The 14,831-nt window shown below is 41.4% G+C and overlaps 1 protein-coding gene across 2 annotated transcripts in view; it reads right to left on the reverse strand.

The window, feature by feature from the left end:
- The window catches only part of cryl1 (crystallin, lambda 1), a 93,481-nt gene that overhangs the window by 42,907 nt on the left and 35,743 nt on the right, over nt 1-14,831 (reverse strand). For both annotated transcript variants that reach the window (XM_034186267.1, XM_034186266.1), the window contains exon 7: nt 2,948-3,056. In XM_034186267.1, the coding sequence (XP_034042158.1) occupies nt 2,948-3,056 (109 nt within the window). The remainder of the gene's footprint in view (nt 1-2,947; nt 3,057-14,831) is intronic.

Here is a 14,831-nt window from a genome sequence, read left to right on the forward strand (position 1 = left end):
AGTTTTTGCAGTGTGCTCACCAATTACATTTCAATCATGGCTCAAATACATCTGGCAGTAAAGTCTGCAAATATGATCAACACAGAGTCGGAAAAAGACGCTCAAATGACCCGCAATTCATGGAGGAAAATTGCACGTATCTTACCGTTGGGTTGGAGGTTGATGATTGTATAAAGAAGTGGAGCTCATTGAGGGACAAATTAATCCAGAAAAAGCCACTGTTCCTGTGGTAAATTGAATTAAGACGCAACAGAGAACATTAAAATGGTCACGCGAAGGTACGCCTCCGCAGCAGACTTAGAAAAAGAGTGACTCGACCAAATGTAATCCTTCTAATGTACATAATGCCTGGTGCTTATTTAAGTCATGTATGTTTTTTTTTTTTCAGACGAACTTTTGACCCAGTCATTCAATGAGGCAGGCGCCTATTCAAGGTCAGGCGCTTAATCAAGGAAAAAGCTTCTCATGCCCTTTTGACCATGCGCATGCCCAGATAGAAAGAAGCACGAGATTTTAGTTTATATTATATGCGATCGACTGGAACTCACTCTGCAATCAACTGTTTGACTGCGAACAACTGGTTTGGCATGCCAGGGCTACACGCATGAGGTGACAAAGCTAAACATGTACTTACTGCAGGAATGCAGGTTCACGGGACCAATGAGAATCAAATGAGAAAGACAGAAAAGAAAGAAGTAGCAATGAAAAGGGACACAGTGCATTCTTAAATACACAGTACACTAAATGAACAAATATGTGACAGGTGCGGAATGTGACAGTAGAAGAAACTGGAACTAAAGATACACATGACACTACAAACACAAACTAACACACAAAAGGTGATACAAATCTTAAACAAAGTCTGAGTGTAAGGGGAACTACAAAACAACAAGATAATACAAAACAATCTCAAACCAAACAATCAAATAACAATCTAAGAAAACAAATGCAGAAAACTGACATGGAACTCACAAGTGAACACAGTGCCAAACAGGGAAACAAAACTGAACAAGGGATAAACCACTGATACTGACAGGGGACAGACCGCGAGGATGATGACAAACACCATTGACAGACGAGGCCGGGGGGGATGAACAAACGGATACAAACGAAAGGACACAGAAACTAATGACAAAAAGCACACAAATGGACAGATCACGCAAAAGGAACACAGACACTAACAAGGGACAGACCACAACACTTGTGTGAACAAATCAAGAATACTGTGTATTCTTAGAAAGAATGCTCTCACTGTTGAGTTCAACAATACTGGAAGGCCCAGAAAATTACAGTTAAGTGTATTACAGCATTGGTCACAAACAAAACCTCTTTACACTAATTTTATGGTGTTTATGGTTTTATTATTCACAGTGATGAAAATGGGCCATGGAAAAAAAAAACTGAAAATGTTTGGTAAATGCCAAAGGCCCAAAACCTCTGGCAGGGGGTCTGGGGAGAACCCCCAGACATGCCAGACCCCCAAAAGGTCCTTAATCACCTACTTGTTGCCGGTGTGTAGTGGGTGCCTTGCATGGGAGCTGCTTCAGATCAGGGTGAATGTGAGGCACTGATGTGTAAAGTGCTTTGAGCATCTGATGCAGCTGGGAAGGCGCTATATAAATGCAGTCCATTTACTTCCCCAGAAAAATTTGAGATCTCAGATGCATTCTGGTGCATTTTCAGGTATATTTACCCACCAAAAAAAAATCTCCAAAAAATGTAATTTTTTTTGTTAGGTCACGTCAACTTTTCCACCCCAGTCTTTTCACACAACTTGTATTGTGCTACCAGCCTTTAATCCAAAAAACATATACTGTGGTTCAGAAAAGTACACAGTAAATGAAATGACAATTCAAAGAACTCAAAAATAATAATTCTCAGTATCAATTCAAAGGGAACAATAGGAGTATTTATCACACAATGTATCAACTTGTTCAACCTTTACTCACTTCTGTGTTTTGGCAGGAGCTATGGATTATCTCTGTTTTCAAATTCTTGGCCATCTTAAAATCCTTACAAATATGTTTTTAATTCAACATTAATTTCTGATTACTGTACATTTTGAAGTTAAAAAAACTTTTCTTACATTAGAAAACTATTTTTACACCAATAAAATATCATGAATTCATTCAGCAAATTATGTTTCTGATGTGGTTCAAGAAATATATTTCTTAAAATATAAAGAAATATGCTATTTTCTTTGATTACTTGATGGTTAAAAAAAACTTTAAATAAAAAAAAAATCTAAGTTATTTAAAGTTGAGACTTTTCTTATAGTTACAGCAGTAACAATAAAAACTGTGTAGCTTTATTTGGTAAAAATAAATATCAGTCAAGCACTCAGTTCGACACATCCTGAAGCTAAAACCCAATTTAGCTGATAAACTTAAGCAGAGCACTAACGTCACGTATTATTTTCACTCACTCCCCTCAGACAAATTTTGGTCAAACTCATTAATCTTGTGGTTTTTGACTCAGACAGAGTTAAACTCTCATCAGAATGCTAACGGCGTTAGTATTTTAGCAGCTGAAGGCTTCACTCGTTAGCTCCACTTAATGTATAATTACTGGAGGAAAACGCAGCTCATGGCTTTCAATGTCCACAACAAATTAAACCGTTAGGAAAACAACCCAGTCCTCCAAAATATTACTTTTAAGCCCAAACATTTTTTAAGTCCAACGTGGAAATAAAATGAACTGAATGAACTGGACTATGACGTATGTTGCCAAAAATAACCCGGAAACGTTCACCATGTGGGTAAAAACCCTGATTTCCAGCCATTTCCAGAAAACTTCATCACTGTATTCAGAAAAAGGCTTTAATCCTTTGAAGTCTATGAGTATTTCCTTAGTTTTATGATCCCTTCAGTAATTTCCCCTTTTAAGGTACTTGGTTGCTTAATGTTCATTCACAGTCTTTGATTGTAGTCTGATGTGGGAATAATACCTTCAGGAGCATTGAGGTGCATAGTTTCCATCGGTCCTATGAAGGCATATCGCATTCCCAAACCCTCTGACATTACCAGGTCGATGTCCTTAACGGAGATGATACCATCCTGGTGGAGGAACAGTGAAACATAACTGAATTAATTTGGTTCATGTCACAAACTAGATTGAGATAATTATGTTCCTCTGTATGTCGAACCCTAGTGACAATCCAACAAATCTCACATAAGCAGCTCAGTGACAATCCAACAAATCTCACATAAGCAGTTCAAAGATAGTCGCGGGGGGGCCGGAGCCTATCCCAGCAGTCATAAGCCGTGAGGTGGAGTACAACTGAAGAGGATGCCAGTCTGTCGCAGGGCCACATATAGACAAAAAAACACATTCACACCTGCACGCACACCTACAGACAATTTAAAGTTACCAACCCACCTAACCTGCATGTCTTTGGATATGGGAGGAAGCCGGAGCACCCAGAGGAAACCCAAGCAAACACGGGGACAACATGCAAACTCCACATAAGTCCACAGCTGGGAATCGATGGCATGACCTTCTTGCTGTGAGGCAACAGTGCTAACCACGAATGCTGCCCATGCTGCCCAAATGGGTAGTCTATGTCTGAATGCAGGTATGGCCTTCATGCTAATACTGTTTTTTGTATTTGTGATTTTGTGGTCATACCTGTTAAAAAAAGTCACATTTGAGTTTCACCATGAAGATTCGACACTCAATGTCAAATTTAGTCGCTGATGACTCAAAGAGTTGATGACTAATGGTACCCGACTAGTCATCCCAACCCTACTAAATATCTGAAATCAAACTGCATCTTGTCACTGCTGAATAGGTGAAAATGTCATAAGAAGTGTCTGGTAATACTGAAAGGCTCTCTAGGGAGCCACGTCTGCATGTTTACCTCAGTATATGTAATGAGGCACTGTGACTCTTTCAACTTTAAAAATAGGTTCATTGTTGTCTTGTGGCACAAATTGCTGGAGTTCCTTGGTTCAGGCTGAGGAATGCACCGAGAGCATACAAAACACAGGGAGGTTCTTTTAAAACACTAAATTTCTTCAGCCATGACAAAGAACTAAAGTATTTTCAGATGTCATTTTCCACAATCAGGACCCTTTATGTGGATACGTCTTCCTCAGGCTGTGATGATGAATCAGACAGAAATGAACAGGTAAAATTAAGACTTTATATTTACTTTGTGTGTGAATGGTTTTAACAGTCTGAACTGCAGCTTTCAGTTTTGCAGCCAATCAATGGATGTATTTCAACTTGATTAACTTGAAATGTGTGTTAACTTACCTACTACTTAGGCCCGTGTCTGCAGGCATACGCCGGCATACGCTGAATATATTGTGCATGCCCAAAATTGTTCGAGGCACTTGCTGTATTACGACATATATCAGCGTGCTTCAACGTGCTCTTAACTCATACAAAACTTACCTAAAACTTATTAGACATACGCTAGTGTATGCCAGCATTTTTAATACACGGCATACATTGGCTAAATCGTCAAGGTGTGAGAGGGGTTTTACTCTTCTTCCTGCTTGGTGACTTTGCTCTCCACTAAGTCCATACAAGTTGATTGTTGATGAGGGGCTCGTTTACCAGTGAAGCAGAAGAACGAGCACCTCATCGACAGTCAACTTGTATGGATTGTTTAGCACTTGACAGTGGCGGCATCCTAACTCAGTACTCGACCAACTGTCATCATTTTTGTCGAACTCAAACACATGTAGAAACAGGCACCAAGCTGAAAAGTCTCAGGGTTCCCATTTTACAGGGGGCATATTTAATGAGGTAAGGCTGTACTTTGTGGTTGTTTTGTTAAGAATGTTAAATGTCTCAATGCAGACCGCAGTTCTCTATATGAAAGACACACAGTGGCTAATTTCTGCAGGTGTAACGTCGCGGTTGATTACTGTTGTCATAAATCTTCATTATTAAGATAAATTAATTTTCAAATGAAGACAGAAATTACGTGTCACGCAAAATGCTACAAAGGTGAGTGAGTGTTTAATGTGAATTGTGTTGTGTTTTTTTGTGTGTGTGTGGTGTTATGGTGATGGATGGCTGCACAGAAACAGAAAAAGTCCAACCTTGACATTAGTTAACTAAATTGCGGGATGACGTTTGTCTGTCACACATGTGAGTGTGCACACACACACACACAAACAAACACAGACACACACACGCACACATACACATTTGAAATCTGACATAATATTAAGTTTGGCTTGGTGATTGGCAAGCACGTCCTGTGTCCAAAATGTCAACAACATTGACACGGCTCACTTCTAAATAGCATATGTGCTATGTGACGTCTAGTCTGTTTCATGTGTCAGAGTGGAGAACTGGAATCCATCTTAAACAGATTATGCTTAAGAAAAATTTGTAGTAAAACACAAAAATTAATGCTCAAAAACTGTTACATATTATCCCATGAAGTTATCGGCCTGCAGGCAGTGATGACACCACCATGAACAACATGGTGGTTTTTCTGTCTGGAAAAAAGCTGAATTTCTTCTTCTAGTTATTGTCAATGTCATTCTAACACTATTCCTATCCTTAACCCGAATCCAAAGGCAGGATTCTCAATGTTAAATACGCAACACCCTTTGCACATGTACATGAAGATTCATAGGAATATGCATGAAATGTCACATTTAACCTCTTTGTATGACATCATACGAAATGCATCATACAACACGCCGTCTTAGAAATCAACTCAGAATCAACGTTGGGGACTTGGACTCAGGAGCATGGAGTGAATTTCAAGATGTTCAAAATTTAGCTCCAACAGCATGGGGCAGTTTGTATACGAGTTACTACGATGACTAACGAGGATTATAGAGGCATGTGGTGCAGACAAGGCCATTATCCGAGCGCCTGGCGGCTACGCGGGTCCTGAGAGGCTATTTTTGGAGCAGCCCAGCCCTCTTGTGCACACAATTCCACCTGCTTTGCATGCTGGACGCTGTATATAAAATAATTATTTTGTAGTGGATTAATCATTTTCTGTCAAACCTTGGATGTTGAAAATATCTCTAATTGCTTCTGGAATCACAGAAGACTCTTCACCTGGATGCGTTTTTCCACTCTCTCCTGCTCAGTGAAGAATGTATTTTTGAACTACTTAAAGGTAACTATTTTTAATGTTTTTATAGTTTGGTAAAACAATTGCATGTTCATTTCTAGCTGTAAAAGTAAGTATGTCTATGATAGATTTAATATCGTGTTAACTGATCAGATGAGCTACGCTGTGTGTGCGTGCACTGATACAATGACTCGTGCGCAAAACGAGCAAGCAAAGAGTGATTTTGCAGTTAATAATGGACAAACACAAAGTTAAAAGTTGGATCACAGTGTCAAAGTGGCTGTGTGTGGCCGCGAAAGAAATAACGCCAGTGAAGCCGCGAGAAGGAGTGCAGAGCTGTCCAGGAACACAGAACAAAAGCGTGCAAAAGAGCGATTTTGCAGACATAACACAAAGTTAAAAATTGGATCACGGTGACTGTCAGCTGTGAAAGAAATAAAGAAATACTTATTTTTTTGGAAGTGATCCACAGTTGTGGCAGTGGATGGGACTTAAATGACAGGTCAGTCATGGCTCACTAGTAGGCACCAGGCATCTTAGTAGTGGATACGTGACGGCTTAAAACGTGGATCATTCTTCAAATAATCACTGACACACCCATGCGTGGCTCATTATTCATGGCTTATTATCTGGTGGGACCAAGGCTTTATTGCATTATCTGTGTATCATTGACATTATGATTACATTCAGACCCATATTACTGTCACGCGTTGTGTTCATCTTCACCTGATTATCCTAATTTGTAAGTGTTACCCCCCGCTGTGGGTTTGAAAGTGTTGTTTTTTTGTTTTGTTTTTTTGTTATCTCATCGTTTTTTTCTTTTTTCACCAAGTCTATTGAAGTATGTTCGGAATGTTGTCAAGTGGAATTGCCTAGTCACTTTTGTCATTGACAGTCACTGTGGAATATGAAACACCTTGGTTGTTGCCCTCAACTCCATGTTCTGGCTGCTTGCATTTGGGGTCTGATCTTGACTCAGTTTAGCATTAAACACAACATATTTTTAGATCTCTCCAAAGATTTTAAATTGAATTCAGGTCTGGGCTCTGGCTGGGCCACTCAAAGACATTCAAGGGTGATTCTTTAACTACGGGCACTATTGGCCTTGTAAAGGCGCTATATACATGTGCTCTGATGTCACTGTTTATCTCCATAGAAACTACCCCAACAATCTTTCATACAAACTGTTTAGGGACATTACAGTGTTGTGGTGGAAATTATGGCAATAGTGTGGGACAACTACATTTTGTTTAAAAAAAATCACAACAGTTGTATGACATTGAATACCCCAATTATGTTTTGATTATTTTACTGATATTTTATTCAGAGATATTTTAAAACATTAGAAAAAATGTTTCTTTACCATTAATTTTTATCATTGAAGATCAAAAGTCTTGGTGTGGGACAAGCACAAAATGGCAATATTTGCATATAATGATGCTGAAAAAAGGTGAAAAAGTCATCATAGACTACTAGAACAAATTTCTTAACACACTTTCATTGTAAAGATAACTATAAAAGTGTGAAATTTCCCCTTTTTTCTGTTTTTCATACAATATGATCAAAGGACATAATAAGTGCCCGTAGTCTAAGAATCACCCTCAAAGAGTTGTCCTGAAGCCACAAGTTTCATGTTTTGGCTGTGTGTTTAGGGTCATTGTCCTGCTGAAAGATGAACAGTCACCCCAGTCTGAGGTCAAGAGCAGTCTGGAGCAGGTTTTCATCCAGGATGTCTCTGGACATTGCTGCATTGATCTTTTCCAGGGGAGGTGATGGTCTGGGGGAGGTGATTGTCTATTGGTTGAGCGTTGGGGTTCAGACCAGAGGATCGTCTGTTCAAAACCCAGCCAGACTGGAAAATCACTAAGGGCTCTTGGGCAAGGTCCTTAATCCCCAAGTTGCTCCTGGTATGTAGTGAGCGCCTTGCATGGTAGCACCCTGACATCGGTGTGCGAATGTGTTTGTGTGAATGGGTGAATGAGAAGATTCATTGTAAAGCGCTTTGAGCATCTGATGCAGATGGAAAAGTGCTACACAAATGCAAACCATTTAAAAGCACTATAAAAATGCAGTCCATTTACCATTTCCCTCAATCCTGACTCATCTCCCATTTCCTGACACTGAAAAACATCCCCACAGCATGATGCTGCCACCACCATGCTTTACTGTAGAGATGGTGCCTGGTTTCTTCCAAACATGGCGCCTGGCATTCACGCCAAAGAGTTCAATCTTTGTCTCATCAGACCAGACAATTTTTTTCTCATGATCTGAGAGTCCTTCAGGTGCCTTTTGGCAAACTCCAGGTAGGCTGCCATGTGTCTTTTACTAAGGAGTGGCTTCTGTCTGGCCACTCTACCATACAGGCCTGATTGGTGGATTTCTGCTGAGATGGTCACCCTTCTGGAAGGTTCTCCTCTCTCCACAGAGGAATGCTGGAGCTCTGACAGAGTGACCATCAGGTTCTTAGTCACCTCCCTAAGGCCCTTCTCCCCCAATCACTCAGTTTAGAAGGGCGGTCAGCTCTAGAAAGAGTCCTGGTGGATGGGAACATCTTCCATTTACAGATTGAGGCCACTGTGCTCATTGGGACCTTCAAAGCAGTGGAAATGTTTATGTACCCTTCCCCAGATTTGTGCCTGGAAACAATCCTGTCTCAGAGGTCTACAGACAATTCCTTTGACTTAATGCTTGTTTGTGCTCTGACATGCACAGTCAACTGTGGGACCTTATACACTCAACAAAAATATAAACGCAACACTTTTGGTTTTGCTCCCATTTCGTATGAGATGAACTCAAAGATCTAAAACTTTTTCCACATACACAATATCACCATTTTCCTCAAATATTGTTCACAAACCAGTCTAAATCTGTGATAGTGAGCACTTCTCCTTTGCTGAAATAATCCATCCCACCTCACAGGTGTGCCATATCAAGATGCTAATTAGACACCATGATTAGTGCACAGGTGTGCCTTAGACTGCCCACAATAAAAGGCCACTCTGAAAGGTGCAGTTTTATCACACAGCACAATGCCACAGATGTCACAAGATTTGAGGGAGCGTGCAATTGGCATGCTGACAGCAGGAATGTCAACCAGAGCTGTTGCTCATGTATTGAATGTTCATTTCTCTACCATAAGCCGTCTCCAAAGGCGTTTCAGAGAATTTGGCAGTACATCCAACCAGCCTCACAACCGCAGACCACGTGTAACCACACCAGCCCAGGACCTCCACATCCAGCATGTTCACCTCCAAGATCGTCTGAGACCAGCCACTCGGACAGCTGCTGAAACAATCGGTTTGCATAACCAAAGAATTTCTGCACAAACTGTCAGAAACCGTCTCAGGGAAGCTCATCTGCATGCTCGTCATCCTCATCGGGGTCTCGACCTGACTCCAGTTCCTCGTCGTAACCGACTTGAGTGGGCAAATGCTCACATTCGCTGGCGTTTGGCACGTTGGAGAGGTGTTCTCTTCACGGATGAATCCCGGTTCACACTGTTCAGGGCAGATGGCAGACAGCGTGTGTGGCGTCGTGTGGGTGAGCGGTTTTCTGATATCAATGTTGTGGATTGAGTGGCCCATGGTGGCGGTGGGGTTATGGTATGGGCAGGCGTCTGTTATGGACAAAGAACACATGGCATTTTGAATGATACCGTGACAAGATCCTGAGGCCCATTGTTGTGCCATACATCCAAGAACATCACCTCATGTTGCAGCAGGATAATACACGGCCCCATGTTGCAAGGATCTGTACACAATTCTTGGAAGCTGAAAATGTCCCAGTTCCTGCATGGCCGGCATACTCACCGGACATGTCACCCATTGAGCATGTTTGGGATGCTCTGGACCTGCGTATACGACAGCGTGTACCAGTTCCTGCCAATATCCAGCAACTTCGCACAGCCATTGAAGAGGAGTGGACCAACATTCCACAGGCCACAATTGACAACCTGATCAACTCTATGCGAAGGAGATGTGTTGCACTGCATGAGGCAGTCAGGATACTGACTGGTATCCCCCCCCAATAAAACAAAACTGCACCTTTCAGAGTGGCCTTTTATTGTGGACAGTCTAAGGCACACCTGTGCACTAATCATGGTATCTAATCAGCATCTTGATATGGCACACCTGTGAGGTGGGATGGATTATCTCAGCAAAGGAGAAGTGCTCACTATCACAGATTTAGACTGGTTTGTGAACAATATTTGAGGGAAATGGTGATATTGTGTATGTGGAAAAAGTTTTAGATCTTTGAGTTCATCTCATACAAAATGGGAGCAAAACCAAAAGTGTTGTGTTTATATTTTTGTTGAGTGTATGTAAACAGATGTGCGCCTTTCCACATCATGTCCAATCAACTGAATTTACTCCAGGTGGACTCCAACAGGGCAACACAGTCTCATTTAAACTCCTGCGTGATACTGCGGGATTTGACCACTTCCGGGGTCAGCCTGCACTAACACGGGAGAGAATGATCCTCGGGCAGAGTGTGGGAATTTCAGAACAAACTATTCGGCCCAGCTCGGTAAACTTAAATGAATACTCGCTGCCACCTATCGGACATGCCAAACATATGGTTTAAGACTTGCCGGCTTAAAATGTTTTCAGCTGAAACCCCCATCATCCGAATGGTTTGTGCTGACGCTCCCACACCCGGGGATAAGTCTCTCCCCACAAACAGCATCACTTCTAATGGAAACATGGTATACTGTTTGGTTTTTGGCTGCAAACGCCGCAGCAGTCAAGAAAAGTGCAGTTTTTGTCTGTTCCCAGTGGAGAAGGGAAGACAAGGCAAATAGGAGAGGTTGTGTGGATATGTTTTAGCCTACACACCAAGCCAGAGTAACTGTGTTCTCTCACCTGCACAATTGCCTCAACATGTTTGAGCTCTGGATCATAAACAAACCGCAACAGGTCCACTTTACACCGCATCATCACTTTTTCTTTGCATTTTCACTTTGTTTGCCGTGTAATTTGCCCAAAAACTCATAGAACGTGTCATGTTTGCTGGGAACAGACAAGAGCTGTCCCCGGATGTAGAAAAATACCCCTTTATCGCCCACCTTCAAACAAGACTGCGGTGCCCAATTAAGCTGCAGAAACATCTCAAGGTTGATCAGTGGAAACAGGATGCACCTGAGTTCAAATGTGAGCTTCATGGCAAAGGCTGTGAATACTTATGTAACTGTGATTTCTTAGTTTATTGTTATTATTTTTTATTAATTTGCAAAAATCTTAAAAAAAAAAACTATTTCACATAGTCATTATGGGGTACTGTATGTAGAATAAAAAATGTGGAAAAAGTGCAGCACTGTGTATACATTCCAGATGCACTGTAGTTTATGGCCGTGTGGGGAGGAAATCAAAGCTCGGACACAGATAGGGAGGGGAAGGTGAGCAGGAGGAGAGGGACAGAGTCACCATTGTGTCCGATGCCCAACAACAGGTCTGTTATCTGAGCAGTGGGCAGGGTTTCTCCTCACTGTAATCACTGGGGGCTACCAGCCACTGTGTTTTCCCAAGCCGTCACAATCTCAAGGATGAGTTTCTGTGTGTATCTGAGTGTGTGCCTGCGTCTGGAGGGGTAGACCATTTCTGTTATATAAGACAAGGCTACCGGAACTGACGCTTGAAAACTTGAAAGCTGCTTTTTAAAATTACTGTTGGTATTTGTTCTAGGACAAGGGCGGAACAAGACACATGCAACATAACACCTCTTATCATTTGAGATTTGAAATTTGAGAACAGGCTTTAATCTTCACATTAAGGAGGAGACTAGAGGCTGCAGACTGGACCAGTAGCACATTATTTGCCATTCAGCAAGTGTCTTGTGAATTCCTGTGTCACACTGCTGCCTCAGTGTAATAAATGATGACTGTGTGTTCAGTGGGAATCACATGCTGAACTGGATACATCCGTCTTTAACTAGGAGGTGGAAAACTATTTGCATTGGCCAGATTAGTGCACACATTGCCCTTAATGTGTGGACAGGTCTCATCAGACGACATACTCACATATACAGTATGACTTATGTGCTTCTCATGTATCTTACTTCTCTTGCACATTTAGTCAACACACATACCACATGTTTGTAGCTGATTTATTTTGTTGTTCATAAATATAAACCTTAACTATCATGACAAAATATAATAGCCTCTACTCACTCACTGATCTTCAACTGCTTATCTGGGAAATGTACTCAAATATGTAAAATCTTACAAAATTTAATTTGTAACATTGTGTTATTGTCAGTGGTGGGGAACCCCGGCTTCAATGAGCAAAAATAACACCTTGTGTTGTTCCTACCTGTGCACCTAAAACAGGTGATTCCACTGATTATCTCATTTACCTGACTGAAGAGTTTAACAAATTAAAATCAGCTGGTTTAATGGGGGGATGGAACAAATATATGGTAGAACCTTATACTCAGTGAAGCCAGGATTACCAACCTCTGGATTTTTTTTTTCTCTGTCTGAGGTACTGATGACACCTCAGAAGGTTGACAGCTGCAGACCACAGCGTGCTGGCCTGACTCCGAGATGCCATAGCTAAAGCTGACACAGCACACTGCAATCTGCTTTTGGAATATGCTCTGCCAGGAGGACGGGTCCGCTGATGGTGTGAGGGCTAGAGGCTGGCCCTGCATCCCAGGGTGCTGGATGACCCCCTGCTTGTGGCATAATTGCTTGTGTGGTCATCTCAATAATGGGCTGTGTTTTTGATGTAACTCTGTTTTTTTTTTTTTCATGTTTCTTCAGCTTTTTAAAACTTTGTAAAAACCTTGTAACTGTTAGAATGGCCAAAGCAGTGGGTCACCCCTCTGAGTCTGGTCTGCTTAAAGTTTCTTCCTCAACATCATCTGAGGGAGTTTTTCCTTACCACTGTTGTCTGTGTGCTTGCTCTAGGGGTTGGTAAGACTAGATCTTATTCGTGTAAAGCAGCTTGAGGCAGCTTTGTTGTGATTTGTTGCTATATAAATGAAATAACTTAAAACTGATTGTAAAAATAAATTAAATTTGAGCTCAAACACAGCCTGTTTCTACTCTCACTGAACCACTCACATTTAGTGTGGTCTCTACAACACTGACACACCCAGTACTGCATATAAATCCCCAACATTTGCCATGTTCCCATGACACTATGGACATATAGTGAATTTTTTCACTAATTGTCATGTTTAACCTTGAGGTCCAAGGTCAAATGCAGTCAGGTCAAGGGAGACAGGATGCCAGATTTATTAAAGGTGTTCAATCCAAATGTAAGCTGTAGAAGTGATATTTGGAGAAATAAAGTGACAGTCTGGGGTCAGGCGCTGGGTGTCTTTGTTGGACTTTATCTTGGATGAACTTGAAAATCTGGCCAAAGGTCACATGCTTGAATGTCGTAATTGTGTCTGTGTACAATATACCATGGATGTGTACTATGTATGCAAAGAGAAAGAGGGAGATCTTTAGCCCCCAAAACATGACAGACGTATGGACAGAGTTCATTTCAAATGTGCCCCTTATTTCATGGAGGGGGACAGTTAAACAAGCCACTGGTAAAGTGAGCTATCTAACAAACATTTTTCAGATACGGTAATGTTTTATACACACACACACACACACAAAATTATTATTATTATTGTTATAATGGTCAACAAGCAGCTCGTGTACCACCTAGAGACTCACAACATCCTGAGTCCAGTTCAATCTGGCTTTAGAGCGGGACATAGCTGCATCTCGGCTACTCTGAAAGTTGTTAATGACATTATCTGTGCCACTGCAGCAAAGAATATTGTGCTGCTACTTTTGTTGATCTGGCTAAGGCCTTTGACTCTGTGGACCATCATATACTGTTGAATAGACTCAAAGACATAGGCCTCTCTGAAAGCTGTTTGTCATGGTTTAGTAATTACTGCTCTGGTCGGTCTCAGTCTGTGAGGGTAGAGGGTCTTTTGTCTTCCCCTCTATCAAGCCAAATGGACAAGCCAAATGCCTTCTGGATAAAAGTTTTACGGACATACGAGACAAAGATTGAACTATTTGATCACAATGACAAGAGGTGTGTTTGGAACTTTGGAGTAGTAAAAGTCAGGCTTTCAAAGCAAAGAAGAGTGTACCAACTGTCGAGCATGATGGTAGTAGTATCATGCTGTGGCTGGCATCATGAAGAAGGAGGGCTACCTCCAAATCTTTCAACATCACCTCAAGTCAACAGCTAGGCGGTTGAAACCTGGCCACAACTGGGTGTTTGAACAAGACAATGATCCCAAACACATATAAAAACTGGTTGTGGGTTGGCAGGCTAACATTAAGCTTCTGGAATGGCCTTCCCAAAGCCCCAACCACAACCCTATTGAACATTTGTAGACTACACTTAAAAGCCAGGTCTGTGGAGGGAAAACCAACTTATTTAAATGAACTCTACCAATTCTGGCAAGAAGAGTGGTCAAATATCCAGACAGAATTATGTCAGAAGCTTGTTGTCTACCAAAAGCATCTGGTTGAGGTGCAGCTTGCCAAAGCTGCCAAGACCTATATTTGGTTAAATATACATGGGAGTGTATGTATATATTTGAGCCTGTATGTATAATTTTGAACCTGTGTGCATTAGAGAAGATCCAAAATAAATTCAAAGTTCTGCACCTGATTCTTGTTCTTTAAAGTCATTCATGATGTATGCGGTGCAAACACTCCACCTTGGAAAAAGGATGTTATTAAAAGCGCAAAGTACCATGACATGCATGCCTATGATGAGTGTATGTAAAGTTTCAACCAACAATTGTAGCTGATGCA

Source organism: Thalassophryne amazonica, chromosome 14, assembly GCF_902500255.1.
Source record: "Thalassophryne amazonica chromosome 14, fThaAma1.1, whole genome shotgun sequence".
In the NCBI taxonomy this organism is placed as follows: domain Eukaryota; kingdom Metazoa; phylum Chordata; class Actinopteri; order Batrachoidiformes; family Batrachoididae; genus Thalassophryne; species Thalassophryne amazonica.